Source organism: Nicotiana attenuata, chromosome 7, assembly GCF_001879085.1.
Source record: "Nicotiana attenuata strain UT chromosome 7, NIATTr2, whole genome shotgun sequence".
Taxonomy (NCBI): domain Eukaryota; kingdom Viridiplantae; phylum Streptophyta; class Magnoliopsida; order Solanales; family Solanaceae; genus Nicotiana; species Nicotiana attenuata.
The window spans coordinates 76,840,147-76,862,772 of NC_031995.1; the positions used below are offsets into that span (position 1 = coordinate 76,840,147).

The following is a 22,626-nucleotide window of genomic DNA, read 5'->3' on the forward strand; positions in this document are numbered from 1 at the left end:
GAAAGGGGGAGGGAAGGCTGGGACCGCATCTGCGGTCTGGGAGCCGCATCTGCGGCCTAGGATCCGCATCTGCAGTTCCTGGCTTGGCCCCCCCGGGCCGCTTCTGCGATCGAAGAACCGCATCTGCGGTCCAAGAATCGCAGATGCGGTTATGACAGAAGCAGCAGTTCTTCAGCCCTCTTTCAAAATTTTCACTTCACTTGAGCCTCGTCCGATTGACACTCGGGGCTCCCGGGCCCCGCCCGAACATACCGACAAGTCCGAAATCACGAGAAGGACCTACTCGAACCTTCGGAACACCCAATACAACACTAATTCTAGAATTCACCCCCTAAAATCAAATGAATCAAATTTATAAACTTCAAGTTCTTAATTTTCCTCCACCGGGCCAAAACGCCCTAAATCTACTCGGATTGACACTAAATTTTACGGGCAAGTCTTAAATGATATTGCGGACCTGTACCAGGCTTCAGAACCAAAATACGAGCCCGATACCTAGGAAATCAATGATTTCTTAGTTTCTTTAAATCCTTAAAAACTTCAAATTAACAATTTCTAATAAAAATTCACTACTCGGGCTAGGGACCTCAGAATTCTATTCCGGGCGTACGCCCAGGTCCCATATTTTCCTACGCACCCTCCGGGACCGTCAAATCACGAATCCGGGTCCGTTTGCTCAAAATGTTGACCAAAGTCAAACTTAGTCTTTTAAGAAATTCCTAAGGAATCAAATGGGCATATTTCACCCGAAACTCTTCCAAATCCCAAACCAACCATCCCAGCAAGTCGTAAATTAGCTAAAGCAAGCACGGGGAGATTTATTTAAGGGAACGGGGTTCAAAAAGGTAAAACGACCAGGTGGGTCGTTATAGAAGATCAATTTTAACTTAGTCTATTATATATATGGTGACACTAACATACGTAAGAAATAATGAACTTGACAACAAACATGTACGGTAGAAAGGCAATTGATATTAAAGTATTCAAGTATTCTTCTTGGTAGTTATTATTGGTATCATCTTCTGTTGAGTCAAAACTAAAAAATATTTTGTTTTTACCATAAAACTTAGCAATTAAACATTTATTTAGTTTATTAACATATTCATTTGTGCTAGCTAAGATAGCTCTTTAATTTCTATCATGTAATTTGCACAAATTGCATTTTAATCTAATGATAAAAGTATTTTTCTTATTAAATGCACTACTATTACCATTGAGGTTGATAACCAAGTGTTCTAGAAGAATCAAAACATCTTTTATTGGATGCTTGTCTTCATTTTCGACACGAAGCAATAAGTCACTGAATGTTGGATCTGCACTTACTTTTATATTTGCCATTTGAATATTTTTCATTTGAGGTCCTAAGTATAATTTTGGCAAGCTAGCTTTTACAGTTTCTGCTTTGATTAATTTTGGAACTACTGATCGTACTTGACAGAAATCACCTCCCAAACTATTAGTTTTCTACTAAAGGGTTCATTGATATCTAATATATCACTAAAACTTTGGGCTATTGTTTCGACCATCTGACGCTTAGCCAAAAGTACTTCATCCCATATTATCACTTTTACTTTCGTTATAAATTTAGTACTATTGATCTGATTTAATATATTTGTGATGGTTATTTCAGTTATTTGAAGAGGTATATCAAATCTAAAGTGAGTTGCACGACCTCGTACTAAAATCGTTGCCGGTACACCACTTGTTCGTATTGCTAACAATATCATGCCTCTTGATCTGACATTTACAAGTAATGCATGACATAGGAATATTATTTCGATTCACCGGAGGCATCTACAATGGATAATCTCGGTGTACAAGGATCAATTTATTATAATATAGTCTTGAAAGCTTAGTCTTGTTCAGGATTTAGCTTTTATTGTGCTTCCTCAAACACTTGTATGGCCTTCTTAATATTATATTTTTTCAAATTGAAAAATAATTTTACTCATATGATGAATTTAAAAAATAATTTAATTGGATTCTCTTGCTAAATAATTAATTGAAAGATTTAAAAATTTGGTTTTAACATAAAATATAATTTATTTTCTGTTGATTTAGATTCTTAATATTAGTTCATCTCATGTTTGAATATTTAACTGTCATTATAATTTTATCCACATAAATTTTATTTTGAAAGAGTAAAAAGATCGATGACATTCCACTTTTAGATCTTTCTGTTTGCAAAATCATTAGTAGTATTAGCTCTTACCAACATTTTTCTTTCTTTTCTCACACATTTATATTCTTAAAAAGTTTCTTAGTTGTTCTTTATTAATTGGGTATAATTTTCTATATTACACGAAAAATTAATAATAAAAAAATTATTTAAGTAGGAAAACAACTCAAATATAATATAATAATATATTATCGTGGTATTTTTTTCTCAATTTCAACGCTTTATGCAGTTCGTTTAGCATTACTTTTTTTTTGGTATAGAATATTACAAAGTGGTAATATATTACCAATATGGAAGATTCTTATGAAATTGATTTTATTAAACCTTCCTACATATTTTCAATAAGAATTTAATAGACAAGTATTAATTTTAAAATCTTAAACATTAAAAAGATTAACATATAAATTATTTTAGTTCAAAAAAATAAGTTATTGCAGCTATGTTCTTTCCCTATGAGTTGTTCTGTTTAATATTTTAGTGTTATTTTGGTCTATCAATATTATCTTCGTGCTTTTATAATAATATAGATTCTCCTATTTCTAAATGGATTTGGACAATATAATACGTTTTTAAATTAAATTAGTAATAGGAATTTTTTAAGAAGTATATCCTAAAACTAATAGGATTACAATGCTAATGCCTAAAATTTTAATTATGTCCTTTTATTGTGAGTTATTATGCTAAATATTAAAAGGTTATTTTTGTAATCCAATATTTTATTTATGATTTTATAATAATTGTAACGACCCGACCGTTTTGAACTCTATTGTGTCTTTCAGCAGTTTGAGGCCATGAGCAGCTTTAATTCAGGCATTATGACTTGTACGCGTGGTCGGAATTGAATTTCGGGAAGTTCGGAGTTGACTTGGAGAGAAAATTCTCATTTCGGAAGCTTTAAGTTGAGAGAATTGACTAAGATTGAATTTCAGAGTAAACGACCTCGGAATCGGGATCTAAAGGTTTCAGTAGGTTCGTATGATGATTTCGGACTTGGGCGTATGCCCGGATCGGGTTTTGGATGACCCGGGAGCGTTTCGGCGCCTATCGTGGAAGTTAGCATTTTGGAACAAATTTTATAAGTTTGGGTTGAAGTGCATTTCAGCGTTATCGATGTCCGTTTGGGATTCCGAGTCTGGGAGTAGCTCCGCATGGTGATTCTGGAGTTGGGAGCGCGATCGGAAGTGAATTCGGATGTCCGTGGAGCATTTTGGAGCCATTTGGCTAAAGATAGAAATTTGAAGGTTTTTAAGAAGTTTGACCGGAGGTGGACTTTTTGATATCGGGGTCGGAATCCGAATCCGAAAGTAGGAGTAGGTCCGTAATGTCAAATATGACTTGTGTGCAAAATTTTAAGTCAATCGGACATGATTTGGTAGGTTTAAGCATCGAAAGTAGAAGTTTAAAATTCTAAAGTTCATAAAGCTTGGATTGGTGGTCTATTCGTGATTTAGCGTTGTTTGATATGATTTGAGGCCTCGAGCAAGTCCGTAATGTATTTTGGGACTGGTTGGTAGTTTTGGTTGAGGTCCCGGGGGCCTCGGGCGTGTTTCTGATGCTCAACGGGTCGATTCTTGCCTTGTGAGGATTGCTGGTTTTCTGGTATGAATGCAGCAGGTTTTTACTCTATGTGATCGCGTGAGAGGGCCTGCGATCGCATAGTGCAGGATTTGGAGGCAGGTGGTATTGGCTTATGCGATCGCAAGGCTGTATATGCGATCGTGTAGAGGAAGAAAATTGGAGGGAGCTGGAATTTGGCCTATGCGATTGCAGGAAGTGCAATGCGATCGCGGAGGAGGAAAGGCTGGGGCTACAGGTTGAAGGCTTATGCGATCGCGGGGTTGGAGCTGCGATCGCACAGTGTGCGTTTGGAGGCTGTGATGCGTTTGGCCTGTGCGAACGCGGGAGCTGGCATGCGAACACACAGAAGGAATTAGGGAGGCAGCATAGTTGGCCTATGCGATCGCGAAGCATGCCATGTGATCGCATAGGAGGGTCGCCTGGCCAGTGCCATGTTTTAAACGGGAAATTTTCATTTCTTCTCCAAATTTCATTTGGTGTGAGCGATTTTGAGGAACTTCAAGAGGGGATTTTCATCACGCATCACTGGGTAAGTGACTTCCTTCCATTCCTAAGTTAAATATGTGATCTTACATGGAATTAGACTTGGAGATTTGTATAAAAATTGGGATTTTAAGGGAAGACCTAGAAATTTATATTTTGGATTTTTACCGCGAATTTGAGCATGAAAATTTGAATAAAATATATTTGAGTTAGTAAGGCTATGGGTAAAGTATATCTTCGAGAAATTTTGGAATCCGGACACGTGGGCCCGAGGGCATTTTGGTCAATTCATTGAGCGAAGTAGGGAATTCATATAGTTCGAATTGTTAACAAGTATTAGAGTATTTCCTCATTGGTTTGCCGTTATTTGGTTATTTTTGGGGTGTTGTGCATCAATTTGAGTCTTCGGAAGGGCGTGGAAGGCCGGTTATGGATCTTCGGAGCGAGGTGAGTCTCCTTTCTAACCTTGTAAGAGGGAATTGTCCCCATAGGTGAAATAATTGATTGTGTGCTCCTATTTGTGGAGGTTACGTACGCACGAGGTGACGAGAGTCCGTGCGTAGCTACTAATATGTGTAAGTCCGGGTAGTCTAGGACCCGAAAGCATGCTATACTTGGAATATTCGTGATCTTATTGACGGTTTAATTTCTTAAATCCTATCGAATTGGTAAATGAATTTCTAAGAGGATTAAACTTCACTTTCTTAAATCATTAAAAGATAATTGTCTTTTATTTGGATAAATGTTCCCCGATAAATTCTCAATTTGTTATTTGAGCATGTATTCGCGTCGCATGTATGGTACGCGAGCAGGGTGATTGTTTGTTTAAATCTGACTGTGCCGCATGTATGATTCGCGAGCGGGGTAATAGATGCATCTATGGTTCGTGCCGCTCGACCCTCGGTAGTGCACATTTTACATTTATGTTGGATCGGGCCATACGACCTCGGCATGAGTTGCACATGTTTGAATTACTTGTCTTGAGATTTATTGATATTGCCATCTGCTCTCCCCGACTTGAGGTAATTATTAATTAATGGACTATGAATCCGGAGACTTTTAATAAAAAGGAACTTTTACCTGTTTAGTAATTCATTTGAATCTACTGTTGTCCTTAATAAATCCGTGAGTCATCGCTTTAATAATATTATTATTTGACCATTAGTAAGTGTCGAAGTTGCCATCTCGTCTCTACTTCTTCGAGATTAGGCGGGATACTTACCGAGTACACGTTGTTTTCGTACTCATGCTACACTTGTTGTGTATTTTGTTGTACAGGTACAGATATTTCTATTGGCCCATTGGGCGTAGCAGCACGGGCGACCCGGAGACTAGGTGAGCTGTATTTCCTCGAGGCGACCCGCAGCTAGTATAGTCTCTCTCTCAGAATTCTATTTACTTTCTGTCCAATTGTGTTCCGGACAGCTGTTGTACTTTATTCAAATTCTTAGAAATTGCTCATGCACTTGTGACACCGGGTTCTGGGATGGTTACGAAGTATTTTGTATTAATTGCTTATCATTTAATTTGAATTGAAGCGATTATCTTTTATTTGGTAAATTGGGAGGAAAATCATAGATTTCAAGAGTATTAAAAAGAGAATTTAATTAAGTATTTTGGTTGGCTTGCCTGACAGTGGTGTCCGGCGCCATCACGACCCTTAGTGAATTTTGGGTCGTGACAATAATACTAGTTCTGAGCACGCGTGTTGCGCGTATACCTCATATCAGTGAGTATAAACCTTTTTAAAATCATATAAATATAAATTTTGAGGTAAAATTCTATAGATACACATGTAAAAATATATATGAATAGTTTTATTTGATGAAATTAAGAAAGTGGGGAGATAGAGAGCAAAATGAACACGAGGGGATGAATATGAAGTGTTCCTAAGGTTATTCGACAATTGATATAGTTCTATTTCAATGAAAAAAACAAGTAGGAATTTGCATTTAACTGTAAGCCCATCACATGAGAATTAAGAGTAACAACCTAATATATTTTTTCTGTTAAAGGCAACAAATATTTATTAAACAGCCATTCCAAAATAGTTTTGCATCATAGAAACAACATTGTTCTCTAAATGAGAAGCCTAAAAAAACTAAACATGAAGGATAAAAATCCCAAGTTTACACCTAATAGTATCTCTAAAGAACAAGAAAATGTTCAATGTTCTAATAGAATGTGCCTAATATCGAATTAATGTAATAAAGATGAACACACATATATATACACACGCGTGTAGGACTAAAACTAATTTGAGGCTTTTGCTTCACACCAAGATAACGTATTCAAGAATAGATACAAATAGAAAAGAATAGTATGAAATATGAATAACAATGTTTACACCTCTACACATGAGGGAGGATAGTTCTTCCTAGGTTATAAAAGAGCGAAGAGCAGAGATCTAGAATATAATGAAAAGATTATAAATTCACCTTAAATTGTCGGAGACTTTCATCTTTGAAAAATGTTGAATATATAGTTCAAGAAGTTGCATGTACAGCCCAAAGTGAATTTTGTTTGCTTCTTTTCGTCTCTGCTATCAACTTCATATAATGCTTTTAATGTCTTTTTCTATGTAGAACAAATCTTTCAACAATAGTAATAGTTGACTGAAACTGCAACAGTGTCACGATCCGGATTTTCTACCCTCGGGAGTCGTGATGGCGCCTACTAGTGATAGCTAGGCAAGCCAATCAACTGAATTATTTGCCTTGTTTCTATTTTTAAATCTATTAACAGTTATAATCCAACAATTAATAATCAACAAAATTTAACAAGCGAAAGACTTAATTTCAAGTTTAATAATACTGCTAATACCATTCCGTAACAACACTACCCAAGATTGGTGTCACAACTTCACAGACTGTCTAAGATTACTACAAATAAGGGTCTGAAAGAAATAATACAACACTGTCTCTGGAGATACAAGAAAGAAACAGGAATAATAGCTAGAAGGAGACGCCAAGGCCTGCGGACGCCTGCAGGACTACCTCGGGTCGCCTGATGGACCAGAAACAGCAACCTCACTGCTGTTCGAAATTTACAACACTGGGATCTGCAAAAAAGAGTGCAGAGTGTATTATCAGCACAACCGACCCCATGTGCAGGTAAGTGCCTAGCCTAACCTCGGCGAAGTAGTGACGAGGCTAGGACCAGACTACCAACAATAAACATGTGCAGTTAAATCATATACAGCAGAACAATACAAGCAGAAATGAACAGCTAAGGATGGGAGGGGGAAGCATGCTGCGGGAACATTGAATAATAATAGAAGAATAACAAATAAATATAAGGATCACCACAGTTCAATTGAAGATAGGAAGGGGATCATGATGCGGGGTACAACAAGTATCAACAAAAATCAAACAATTAAATGTAGAGAAACCATAACTCAGTTATCAATAAAAATCAGGAAATCAAAGACAAGTACACGGCATCACCCTTCGTGCTTTAACACTCTCTCACCAAAACAATGCACGGCATCACCCTTCGTGCTTTAACACTCTCTCACCAAAACAATGCACGGCATCACCCTTCATGCTTTAACACTCTCTCACCAAAATAATGCACGGCATCACCCTTCGTGCTTTACACTCTTCCTCACCCAAGCAACAATCACAAAGAAATTTGGACAAGGGAATCAATAACATCACAATAAAATCAAGTAACGACAGAAAATCGGTAAGTAAGCGTAAAGAACACCATAACTCAATTACCAGTAAAATCAGGAAAATCAAGGACAAGTGCACGGCATCACCCTTCGCGCTTTTACTCTCGTCCTCACCATGAAAATCAGTATAATTGGCACGGCATCACCCTTCGTGCTTTTACCTCACATAATCACTCATATAAAGGAACGGAATGGTACATCGTGCGGCACGGCATCACCCTTCGTGCTTTGCACTCTGCCTCACAAAATCATACACGGCATCACCCTTCGTGCTTCAACACTCTCTCACCAAAACAATGCACGACATCACCCTTCGTGCTTTACACTCTTCCTCACCCAAACAACAAACACAAACAATAAGGGCAAGGAAATAAATGAATCATAATATAATCCCGGCAAGGGAACAACATCAAAACAACAACATCCCGGCAAGGGAACAATATTAAAACAACAACATCCCGGCAAGGGAACAATACCATAATCCTCTTCTCGTTTTCATATTTACTTCACAACTCGATTCACAATTTGAGCCAATGCTCTATAAGGTTCAATTTCTTTCACAATCACGACTTGAGCCAACGCTCCTCAATGTTCAAATATTACCATTTCTTCCACAAACTTTGCCCAACAATAGCAATCATCACAAAAGGGCATAAACAATACAAACGGAGTCATAATAATCATAATATAAGACTCACGGGCATGCTTAACACCAACGTATTGATACTCGTCATCATGCCTATACGTCGTACTCAACAAATAACACATAGCAAATAGGACACAACTCCTAATCCCTCAAGCTAAGGTTAGACCAAACACTTACCTCGATGCCACGAATACAATTCACGTCTCAATTATCGCTTTACCCCTCGATTTCATCACCAATTCGCTCGTATCTAGTCACAAGTTACTTAATTACATCAATAAACGCTAAATGAATCAATTCTAATGTATGAAAATGAGTTATCTAAAGTTTTACACAAAAAGTCAAAAATCGCCCCGGGCCCACATGGTCAAAACCCGAGGTTCGAACCAAAACCCAATTATCCATTCCCCCACGAACTCAAATATATAATTTGTTTTGAAATCGGACCTCAAATCGAGGTCCAAATCCCCATTTTTTGAAAAACCTAGGTTCTACTCAAAACACCCAATTTTTCCATGAAAATCATTGATTTTAAGTTGAAATCATGTTAAAAGATGTTAATGATTGAAGGAAACGAGTTAAAATTGACTTACAATCGATTTGGAAGAAGAGTTGTTCTTGAAAAATCGCCCTAGGGAGTTTGTGTTTTGAAAAGATGTGAAAATGGTTGAATTTCGGCTAAGTATAAAAGTTGCAGGTCGCAGATTTGGGAAATGCGAACACAGGTTCACAATTGCGAACCCCGACCTCTGCTAAGTTGGGAATTGCGAAAGAAGTGTCGCATTTGCGACTGAGGTTTCGCATTTGTGACTAAGAAGGATCCAGGCCGGTGTCGCATTTGCGACAAACACTTCGCATTTGCGAAGAAGGCTGCCCAGGCCACCTCTCGCATTTGCGATACATGGCTCGCATTTGCGAGAAAATGCGAAGCCTGCAGGTCTAAAGCATACCACTAATTTCCTAAGTTAAGATTTCACTCCGTGGCCTATCCAAAACTCACCCGAGCCCTCGGGGCTCCAAACCAAACATGCACACCAACCTAAAAACATCATACGGACTTGCTCGTGCATTCAAATCGCTAAAATAACATCATCAACTATGAATGTGGCATCAAAATCATGAAATTTCCTTAAGAACTTCAAATTTCCAATTTTCTCAAAAACGATCCGATTCACGTCGTTTCAAGTCCGTTTCTTACCAAATTTCACAGACTTATCTTAAATCACATATAAGACCTGTACCGGGCGCCGGAACCAAAATACGGGCCCGATACCATCAAGTTCTAATCACAATTCATTTCCAAATCTCATAAATAATTTCAGAAAATAATTTTCTTTAAAAATTCATTTCTCGGGCTTGGGATCTCGGAATTCGATTCCGGGCATACGCCCAAGTCACATATTTTCCTACGGACCCTCCGGGACCGTCAAATCACGGGTCCGGGTCCGTTTACCCAAAATGTTGACCAAAGTCAACTTAATTTATTTTAAAGCCGAATTTCATCATTTTTCACAGATTTTCACATATAGACTTTTCAGCTACGCGCCCGGACTGCGCACGCAAATTGAGGTGATGCTGAAAGAGGTTTTAAGGCCTCGAAATGCAGAATTTAATTTAAAAACAAGTGATGGCCTTTTGGGTCATCACAGACAGCAACATAGTAACACTTGTTACATTCTTTTTTCCATTTTCTATGAAATAGACAAATAAGCATATAGAAATAATATTTAAAAACATGAATAAAATATTCTTTTGCAAGTCATATGAAATAAGCAAATTAATAGCAGTTACATAGAAGGTTAAATATCAACCAGTCATATAAATACAATCAAAATTGGACAAGATTTTTCTAGACAAAAAGAAAGGTACTCACTCGATTAGAATTTCCATGTATAATAAATGAGTCAATATATAGTTTCACTGAAAATACATACAAGAACTATAAACTACCACAACACTCACAAAAACTAACAGTAAAAGAAAAAAGTTACCTGATTTAACATTTGTAGATTGATTGCGTGCAAATAGTAAGTAGCTTTGCCAAATAAAAGAATAATATTCATTTATTGAAAAGAAATTCCAATAGACAATGATTTGACGGGGGAAAGAATTATTTAATTGATTTAGTTTTATAGAGTGACAGAAAAGATGACAAACGAATGAATACTACTCCCTCCGTTTCATATTATATGAGGTAGTTTGACTCGGCACAGAGTTTAAGAAAAAAGAAGAAGACTTTTGAAATTTGTGGTCTTAAAAGCTTCAGGGGTAAAAAGTTTGTGGGGTCATGACATTTGTGTGGCTATAAAAGCTTCTCATTAAGGGTAAATGGGTAAAACTAAAAAGTTTAAAGTTGAATTATTTTCAAATTTAGAAATGTGTCATTTGTTTTGGAACAGACTAAAAAGGAAAGTACCTCAATTAATATAAAACGGAGGGAGTAATAATTATTAGAAGCCGAAAAGACAAATATTGAATGGAATTCTAAAGGTTTGGGAGAATTTAAACATTTTTGCAATAATGTAAGGAAAATGAAAGGGCATCAAGGATTTGAATTGGCTTCACTAATTGATTGTACGGAAATTCACTCTTCTTATTTATCAAGGTAATGCAAATTTATTATTTTTGAAAAGTAATTTACTTTTTAGTACAAGAATATTATAGGAATAGTATTTAAGTGAAGGGTAGAATGATCATTCAAATTTTTATGAACATTTTCATCTTTCAACTTTTGACCTTAGCACCTTCCCACTTTTTGTATGATACATACATACATACATACATATATATATATATATGATAAATAAATAATAAATAAGTAATATAAATATAAATATAAATATAATTAATATAAATATAAATATAAATATATGATATATGATAATATTGTGAATTTTTTAAAAGGGAATTAAGTACAAAATATCATTTAATGAGAAGTAATTTTAATCTTAGATAAAGGATAATTTGGTCTTTTAATTTTTTGAAGGTTATTATAGTAAATTAACTTCACCTAAAAGTTTTCATACTTATAATATAGTATGATATCTACTAAGGAAGGAGTTGCTTGATTATGATAAAAAATAATTTCGTAACTTTTTTGTGATAAAGTAAAAAGTGGAATGACCATCCTTAAAATTATCAAAATTTGGAGATCACTTTTCTTTAGATTTTGACTTTTTCATATGGAGTTTTATGAATTAAAGAATATTTTAGCTTGCATGTTAATTTGACCAATTTGGTCGTGTGATGACAAGATGATGGACGTTAACTAACTTAAAACTATTCCTTTTCTATTTTCCTGTAGAAGAAAAGGCCAGCATATTTTGTTTATATTGGTAATTGTATACATGTACAACAATTGTTTTAGAGCAAGCTGGGTTATCTTTAGGGCGTTAAATTAATGAGGCATTTCTCTTTTAACGAAAAATAAAATAAAATTGAAAGGAGTTGTAGAAGGAAAAAGATTTCATTTCGAAATGGTTTAGCCAATTGAGATAACTATCATCTACGACTCAAGTCATTTAACAATTTCTCATGGCCAATTTAAAACATGATAATCATCGAAAAAATATGTCTCCTATTTGGTCACTTTTTTTTGCAAATGTAACCTTACATTAACGCTTTTCCTACTCCTTTGGAACAGGTTCTTTATTGTCTTCCCACTTATTCAACCTCCCTTGAGCTGCTTCAACCTGCAATTGATGAAATATACTCACTTTTAATTAGTTCAAGGAAAAGAATGCTTATGGTCTCTACTTTCCAATGGTATTTGCTTTCTTGCCATTACTATTTACTAGATACCCCTTACTCAAGATCCTAGTAATGGCCAGTCCATTGCACGAAGTATTTCAAGTTCATGTAGGCACAGGGATGGCCGGCCGCCGTCCAACGAGTGTGATGTAGGCATCCTACCCTGATGCAAACATCAGAGGCTGATTGCACCGATCGAATCGTGATCCAGTGGCGGAGACAATTTTTTTACCAAGGGGATTCATAATATTAAAAAGTAAACATACAAACAAGTCATGAGGATACAAAATCTACTGTTAATTATGCATAAAAAGTACTTTTGACCTTATATATACACGGTAATTTTTCGGCGAAGGAAATTCGGATGAACTCCCCTCTGCCACCTTAACTCCGTCCCTGCCGTGACCTATAGGTCACACGGAGACAATTTTACTGTTGCTCCAAGACTCCCTAATGACTGCCCATAAAGTTAGAAGTTTCCAAAATTGGTGTCAGATTCAAGGTATCCTCATAATGCAAATTATTCTCTATCTACAAATAATTCTCTAAATGTAGTGCAGGATAAACAGTTGGACGAAAGTTTGTGTAGCATTATGCAAACACCATCTAAGAGTCTGGACGTACAAAAAAATACAAGAAAGCAGAAAACTTTCGACTAAGTAGTGAATATGGAATCTGCTTCTAACAAAATCATACAATTACAAAACGCCACAAGGAAAAAGAAAAAAGAAAAAGGTAAGAGAGGTTTACCTCTTTGTTCCAATCAGTTCGAAAGGTGACCCACACCAAAATAATTGTTTGCATAAGTGTACCGCCCATCATTCCTGACCAGATACCCTGTATACACAAATAAAAATATCATTATTAGAATGGACTAGCAAATTTATTTTGCAAAAAGTATAAAATGTTGAAAATTACCTTAGCACCCAATTTGAAGTAAAATCCAAGAAGACAACCCAATGGGACTCCCACAATATAATAGCAGCCCACGTTAACATAAGCCACAAACGTTTGCCATCCACACCCAACAGCCACACCTATATAACATTCATAAATACGTATACTTTAATCTAATATGTAGCACCACAACAAAATTAATGTCAATCATGTTGTAAACACAAGTAATCTAAGAGCCCGTTTGGACATAAGAATTTTTTCACTTGAAATTCTTTTTCATTTTTTTTTGTTGAAAATTTTCAATTCTTATGTCCTAACGCCCACTAAATCTAATACAGGGGCGGATTTATAGGGAAGATTATGGGGCACGCTAATAAGGGCGGAAGGGGGTTCACCCGAACCCCCTTCGCCGAAAAATTACACTGTATATATAAGGCAAAATTTATTTTTTACCTTTATATATTATGTTTTGAATCTCCTCGACACAACCCAAAAACATAGCTTAGTGGTCAAGGGGATTCAAAATCTTCGTGAACCCATGGTTTCTCCGTAAAATTAGATATTTTATATATATATTTTTTAAAAATGGTACAGTCAAACCTCTCCATAACAGCGTAGTTTGTCCCGAATTTTTGTATGCTATAGCGAAGTGTTGTTATAGAGAACACATATTATAACATAACATAAAAATTGGTTCCGGAAAAACCTATCTTTTATGGTGAAGTGTTGTTATAGGGATGCCGTTATAGAGAGATCTGACTGTATAATATTAACTGTTGACACCCATGCTCGAAGAAGGCTGAATGGTGCATATGGATCAACTCCCACTTAATATATTTTTTGCTCTTTTTTTTTAGTAGCGTATTAATATACTAGAAATCCTAGATCTGCTTCTGATCAAATATTTAAGAATTTACAGAGTAAGAAGCTTAATGAAACTCTTTTACCAGATAAGACAGGCTGAATTCCATTAAGTAGAAGGGTGAGAGCAAGCAGAGGACAAAGATCTGAGACAGCTTCAGCCACAACTTCACCTCCAGTGAAGGCATAGCTAATGACGTGACGAAATGCAAGAACAGTAATTGCAGCAATGACAGAGATGATGCAAGCGCATGCTGTGACTATTATAACAGAAAATGCTGCTGATTTTGGATGCCCTGCTCCTAATTCATTGCTCACTCTCACACTGTTCACCATCATTTAACATTTTAAATATGTCAATAAACTATGGTTTTACTAGCATTTTTCTAGATTGAAAACTAAAACTGACCTTGCTGCTGCATTGAGTCCAACTGATATCATGAAAACCCAACCAGAAATTGTCATGCTTTTGTTGTTTTCCACCAAAATAAAGGAAAAAAACAACAAGGTTAGCTAATTGAATTTCTCTAACAACAGCAACAAATATAAGTACATGTGCAATTACTTCCAGACTCATGTTGCGCTATAATGACCAAATAAGTTGGAAATAGGTAGACTTTTGAATTTTTTTCCTTCTTTTAACAAAACATTCATGTCCCAAAGCATAATCTATTACTATGATTTATGATACTCAAACTGTCTCTAATATATACGGTGGTTTCACATATTGGTTCATCAACTTTTTAAGAATAGAATTAATAAACTTATAAATTATAGATGTAACATATAACAGTATTATATAATATTTCAAACTTTATTACTCCTATTTGTTAGTCTCCCCAAATGTATATTTCCTTCTTACCAATTTGTTTAAAAAATTTTTGTTCATTAAGCATCAATTTAACTAGTTCAAAGGCTGAAAAGAATATTAAGTAAAATTTGGATATTCAAAATCCTATACAAAAGCACTATAAATTGAGATCAAATCATTGATCTGAAGTTTCTGATAAGTTAAACCAAACGTGACAAGAAAGAGATAATAGAGTAAAATAAACTTGAATTTTTTTTCAACGGAATACGCAAAGTCCAAAAAGGTGTGTTCCTTTTTAACAGTGACATGGGGCTGCTTTTTATTACATTATGCTGCAGCCTACAGTGTTCTGGGTCTTTTAAAAAGGCATGTTTTTGGCTTTTGTGTGGGCTCAAAATGTGGAGTATATCAACTTTGTAGTTGTCGCAATTAGTACTGTTTTCATGTCATAGTCTACGATTTACTCTAAGTTTTAGCCACAATGATAATTTGTTTTTCTGTTTACTCCAGTATTGAGGATTTACAGAGAGAAAAAAAAAAAGATTTGAGTTTTTCCATAGCATGGAAAGCAGTTACTGTATCAACCATTGTAGACTGTCAATATATCAGCCATTCTTCACTATTAAAATATAGATAAACTGCAATGTATTAGCCATTTTTCTCCATTAGAATATAGATAGACCGAGACAAATATTCTCTATCACTAGAATATAAAAATAGTGAAATACTGTCAAAAGTGTCAGCCATCTTTCTTTATTACTACAACACAGAATGTCAGCCATTTTGTCTATTACTACAACATAGACGCAGACCTCAAAAGTTTGTTCACTAGGATAAGTAAAACAAAGAAAGACGACTGACCAGAGCACAGATTTCCATACAAAACAAAAGTTAGATCAAATCAATGTTTTAACTATTTTTTGTGGTTACTGCTAGAAATTTTGGCTTATGGCGGGCTTTAATAACATGTTTGTCAAAACTTCTAAAAATAACTTGTGCTTTTGGAAAAAGTACTTTTAACTAGAAATAATTTGTATTTTGACAAATTAAACAATTAGTGTTTGACCAAGCTTTTAAAAGTATTTTAAAAAATATTTTTCTTGAAAATATTTTTCAAAGAAATGTTTTTGGGAAGAAGTTATTTTTTTTGCTTCTACTCAAAGATATTTTTTTCCTTTTAAAAGTTTAGTCGGGAAAAAAATACTTTTGACAACAGAAAAAATAATTTTGACCAAACAGAAGTTTGGCCAAAGACGGTATGAGAACCAAAACCCTCCCAATTAAATGTAAATCAATGAAAAAAAAAAAACAAAGACCTTTGTCCACACTCAAACAGTCATTATAGCAGAACAATTAATGCTCAACAACGAGATATATAGGGGAAAGTGGGAATATTAGTATTAATTACGTAGGAAATATTTGGCTTACCAAATAGAAAGCGAATCCAAAGCTAATTCTGGATTTTCAAGAAGACCAGCTAGAAGAACAAGAACCTGAAAATACCATGTCTCTAAGCATAGCATCACCGCTGAAGCTGCTGATAACTTGAAGAATCCGTACAACCCAGAAAATGCCTTCAAACTGAACCCATTCCATGTTTGCTTACATTTCTCACTCTTCAAAATATATACAAATTGAGCTATCACTATAATCCACCACGACAAACTCAATACTAATGACGCCCCTAATAACCCGAGCCCAATCTTGTAAACTGCAACCCAACTGATCACTAAATGCAACACCAAAGTCGCAGCAGAAATGTAGGCACTTGGTAACACAATACTCTGCGCTTGAAGGAATTTCTGGATTGGGAAATTCACAGCGTAGGCGAAAATTTGTGGTATTAAACCATATACAAATAAGGCTGCTGCTGATGCAATTTCTGCCGATTCGCCTAGAAATATTAAAATTGGCTTGCAGAAAACGTAGACTAAAGTAAGTAACACTCCTGTTAGAGTGAGAAGAATTGTTGATCTTTGAAGATATACTCCTAACATATCGTATTTCCTCGCTCCATATGCCTGACCACATAGTGTTTCAACTGCACTTCCCATCCCCAACTGTTCAAACAATAACAAGCAAAAGTAAATCTTTAAGTACTAACTATACATAGCCCATAGGACTAATAAGGTTAAAAAGAAAACAGGATATATTTCGACGAAATACTCTGTATCATAAGAGGACTATAATAAGGAGCGGGGGCGTACCTAGCCTTCTAATACAGGGTTCAATTGAACCCATAATTTTTTGATGCGGTGCATGAATTCATGTATAAAAATCTACTAAAAAGTAGAACAAATAGCATATATGAACCCGTAATTTTAAAAAATACAATAAGTCAATGGTAAAAACTTTTTCTAGAAGTAGGGAAAGTAAGAGAAGAGTGAACTAAGACCCCCACGGATTGATAAGGAGATCGATGAGTTTTTAATCTTCCTCTACATGTATGAAATTACAGACGCACCCATTTCACATCTTAGGCCTAGCTGGTGTAAAAGGCGGCTCCCTAGTTAGTGCTATGCATGCTTCCCCGATAACTTCGAGTTTTATCAGGAAAAGCACAGAAAATGAATCTGCTAATGAAGGTTACAGATTTGGTCAAGGCTAAACCCATAGAATTTCAATCCTGGATCCGCCTCTAATAAGAAGGACGTTAGAAAACCAAACCATAGACAAGAAATGTTATGGATCATACCAAGAGGCCATAGGCGAAGATTTGAATGCCATTGTTACCAAGAGAAGCAGCTGCAAGTTCAAGATTACCAAGGTGGCCAGAGAAGATTTGCGTAGACATAGACATAAGATAGTTAATCATGTAAACCATTACAGCAGGAGCAGCAAGGAAGAAGAGGAGTTTCGTTTCGATCCACGTGGCAAGTCGCAGGCGACTCCAGAGAGGTAATGAAGTGTCCAAGAGTACCGTCTCTAGCTCACTACTGGATTCATGATTTTGCTCTGTAGACGGTGATAAAGCTGATGCCCCGTTGTTTTTTAGAAATGGTTGGTGAACTTCGCTCTTAGAGGAAGTCATAGTGGTGGGCTGGTGGTGGCAGGAGCTATGGAGTGGAGAATTTAAAGTGAGAAAAAGAGCGAACTTGTGGAAGTTGTTTAATTAGAATGGGTGTGTGTGTGTTTATAGACGATTGGATTTGGAGATGTGGGAAATTTTACATACCAAAACAACCAGCTGTCACAGTTGCATCTTTTCAACTTATGGAATAATTTGTATAGGAAATATTTCTAAGACAATGTCTATAATAACTGTACGGTAAAAGTTACTTGGCAATTCAAAAAAGAAAAAAGGATAAATTTCTTTACACTCATGTCAGTTTATTAAATTTGATCTTATTTAATACTTATGCGTGACTTACTCCAATCACACTCCTTGAATAGGTGTGAATTGGTTCCCAACACCGAGCATTGCATAAACAGCTCCACCAGAATAGGGATAACAATACAAGTTGCTGACGCATTAAAAAAGAAACACCGGAAAGTGTTTAAGAAGGAACTGGTAGAAGCCATATATGTGCAGGAGTGATATATCTTACTTGGAGAGCTAGGAATTGGAAGTTGTTTCGTGAAGTAAATGTACATAGTAGTGAGGTGATACGACTAATAAAGAGGGAGATTAAGGAAAGAGAAGAGATGATAAGTGCATCAAAGAAAGCACAGAAATGTAGAGTTGGTGTTACGACCCGGATTTTTCCCACTATCGGGAGTCGTGATGGCGCCTACTAACGGAGCTAGGCAAGCCAAACATTTCAGTATTCCCTGATAACACCTCAACAATATAAATATTACGAGTCATTTAAATAAAAGCGGAAGTCTTAAAAACATAGGTAAATGAAAACCAAAATACGGAAGTTTAACAGTTCTCTACCCAAGATTGGTGTCGCTAACTCACGAACTACTAAGGAGTGCTAAAAACAAGTCTGAATAGAAATACATCAATGTTTGTCTCGGTACAATAAAAACAAACTAAAACATAGAAAGGGACTCCGGCCTGCGAACGCCAGCTAGGCTACCTCGTAAGTCCCTGGACTGAAGTCAGCTCCCGATCAATATCCTACTGCTGTGGTCCAAAAGCTGCTCCGGTACCGTGATCTGTGCAAAAGAGCACAGAAGTGTAGCATCAGCACAACCGACCCCATGTGCTGGTAAGTGCCTGGCCTAACTCCGGCGAAGTAGTGACGAGGCTAGACAGGACTACCAAACCAACCTGTGCAGTTCAATATATATATGCAATAAAAGGAAAGAACAAAGAAATTAAACAGTTAAGAGGGAGGGGAGCATACTATGGGGGACTACAGTCCAGATATAAAGTCAACAATTTAAGTAAGAAACAGGGCAATAACAATAACTAATGAGAGCAGGAAAATCAACAGTTGCACGGCATCAACCTTCGTGCTTTTACCCTCATTCTCACCAAGAACAACCAAATAAAGTGCACGGCATCACCCTTCGTGCTTTTCCTCACATAACTCTCACATCATGGCACGGAATTTCCCTTCGTGCAAATATCATCAAAAACATGGCACGGAATGACCCTTCGTGCAAGTATAATCAAACATGGCACGGAATGACCCTTCGTGCAAATGTAATCAAACATGGCACGGAATGACCCTTCGTGCAAATATAATCAAACATGGCACGGAATGACCCTTCGTGCATTATCACTCTTCCTCACCCAAACAGTAGTCACAACCGAACGGGGCGAGGGGATAACAAATAATAAGAAGTGTCCCGGCAAGGGAAATACACAATTAAACAGCTAAATCCCGGTAAGGGAGCAACAACAATAACTTCCATATCCCGGCAAGGGAGATAATCAATATACTCAAGCCATCCCGGCAAGGGATTAATCATATCTCTTTCTATTTCTTTCATTTCTTACTCAATAGTCTTTTTTTTTTATCGTTTGAGCCAACACTCCAAAGAATTTACAATTCATACTTAATCCTCATACTCTTCACATTGCATATAATTCATCAATTAACATGGAAGAGTCATAACAATATCAGAATAAGTACAAACAAGGACCCACGGTCATGCTAGACACCGGTGTATAGATACTCGTCACCATGCCTATACACCGTACTTCACATTTAGCAATTAGCAAACAACACTCTAATCCTATTCCCTCAAGCCAAAGTTAGATCAAACACTTACCTCGAATGCTCCAAACTCAACTCAATCCTCTAGTATAGCTTTACCCCTCGAATTCACCACCAAACCGCTCGAATTTACTTGAAGGTATTAACAATGCTACTTGAATCAATTTGAATGCATGAAAATGAATTTCCCGAAGTTTGTTCAAAAATTCCCAAAATGCCCCCGGGCCCACGTGGTCAAAACCCGAGGTTCGAACCAAAACCCGATTACCCATTCCCCCATGAATTCAGATATATAAGTTATTTTGGAATGATACCTCAAATTGAGGTCCAAAACCCCCAAATTTAGGAACCCTAGTTCTACCCTAAATTCCCAAATTCCCCCATTAAAATCCTTGGTTTGAAGTTGAAATTATCATTAAGGATGTTAAGGAGTATAGAAAATCAGTTAGAAATCACTTACCAATCGTTTTGAAGAAGTAGAATCGTTTGGAAAATCGCCTCTTATGTTTTGGGTTTTGAAAAAGTGAAAAATGACTGAAAATCCTGACTTTATATACTGTACTGAAGACCCGGCGCGGACCGCACAAAAATACCTCGCGGCCGCGCCGAGGAAAGGGTGGGGAAACCATTCTCTGAACCTATCCAGCGCGGACCGCACTGATTTGGTGCGCGGCCGCGCTGGTTGAATGAAATCCCAAGGCCCCTCTCTGAATCTTCCAGCGCGGACCGCGCTGATATGGCACGCGCTCGCGCTGGTCGAATTGGGAGTCATTGGCCCTCTGAACCCAGCCACGCGGACCGCGCAAAAGTGCACCGCGGCCGCGCGGCTGCCAGCGCGGACCGCGCGGAAATGACCGCGGCCGCGCTGGGGGCCTGCAATACCTGGACTTGCAACACCTGATACTTTAAAGCCTAAGACCTCCCGGGACCTACTCAAAACTCACCCGAGCCCTCGGGGCTCCAAACCGAACATACATAAAATCTCAAAAACATACTCCGGACTCATTCGTGCAATCAAATCGCCCAATTAACATCATGAATCATCAATTTGGGTCTCAATACCCATGAATTTCTCTCCAATTCCCACAAAACATTAAGTTAAGCTTTTCTAGCTCAAAACACGTCAAATGACGTCCAAATCTAACCAAACTTTACACCAATTGCTTAAATCATATTTAAGACTTGTGCTGGGAGTCGGAACCAAAATACGAGCCCAACAGCACAGTCTTCTAAACAAATAACACCTTCCAATTCTTTAATTATTTTCAGAAAACAATTTCACACAACAATTCGTTTCTCGGACTTGGGACCTCGGAATTCGATTCCGGGCACACACCCAAGTCCCAAAATTTCCTACGGACCCTCCGGGACTGTCGAATCACGAGTCCGGGTCCGTTTGTCCAAAACGTTGAGCAAAGTCAAACTTAATCAATTCAAAACATCAAATTTATTATCTTTCTCACAAATTCACATTTAAACTTTCCGGCTACGCGCCCGGACTGCACACACAAGTCGAGGCAACCTCCAAGTGAGGTTTTCACGGCCTCGGAAGTACAAGGCGAGTGGGAAATACGGTGATGACCCCTTTGGGTCGTCACAGTTGGTTACTCAAATGGTCACTCAACTATCTCAAATTATCTCCTAAAGTCACTTTTCTTTCGTTTTTACCAACAAAGTCATTGAACTATGTCTATTGCACTCAGAAGGTCACTCAACTAGCTTTTCTAAATTTTGAATTGCCAAATACCTACCTCTAAATTATAAATATTTATCTTTTTTTTTTTAACTTTCTAATATTATGATTTCCCCTTTTTAATTTATATTAGGGACTTACCTATAGAATAAATAAATATTACTTATAAATTAAAAAAATAAAAAGTATTTAAGCATCTATAATGTTGGAATAACAAAATAATGAGCAGAGTAAAAAACAATTAGTTAGAATAATTTGTTCGTAATAATAATTTTAGTATTAATAACAAAAATTCAAAAATTTATTTACACAATTCAGAATGAAAGAAAATAAAGGTTGTAAAATATATATGACATGCACGTAATATAAGAATAATTGTTTAAATAAAGGTATTTTTAGAATAATACATTATATATTCTTGAAAATTATGCTCAATTATATTATATATATTCCATGCACGACTTAACATAACATATCTTACCCTATACAGATAGTCCCCTGCTTTCCGCTGACATAACTTTGTGTGGTCGGAAAGTTGGTAGAAACATAATAATATAATTGAGCATAAGTTTTAAGAATATATAATGTATATCATAAAAATACCTTTTCTTTAAATAATTATTCTTATATTACGTGCATGGAATATATTTTACAACCTTTATTTTCTTTCATTCTCAATTGTGTAATTAACTTTTTAAATTTTTGTTGTCAATACTAAAATTATTATTACGAACAAATTATTCTAATCAATTTTTTTACTATGCTCATTATTTTGTTATTCCAGCATTATAGATGCTTAAATACTTTTTATTTCTTTAATTTATAAATAATATTTATTTATTCTATAGGCAAATCCATAATAGAAATTAAAAAAGGAAAATTCATAATATTAAAAAGTTTAAGAAAATAAAAAGAAGATAAATGTTTATAATTTAGAG

The 22,626-nt window shown here is 36.2% G+C and overlaps 1 protein-coding gene across 1 annotated transcript; it reads right to left on the bottom strand.

Annotated features, from left to right (window-relative positions):
• Positions 12,013–18,188, bottom strand: LOC109229329 (protein DETOXIFICATION 40-like). The gene is made up of 7 exons (XM_019394732.1): positions 17,577–18,188; positions 16,310–16,941; positions 14,480–14,536; positions 14,157–14,395; positions 13,231–13,349; positions 13,063–13,149; positions 12,013–12,254 (listed from the first exon to the last, which is right to left on the bottom strand). Exons 1-7 carry the CDS (start codon positions 17,910–17,912, stop codon positions 12,189–12,191), a joined length of 1,536 nt encoding a protein of 511 aa, XP_019250277.1. The 5' UTR covers positions 17,913–18,188; the 3' UTR covers positions 12,013–12,188.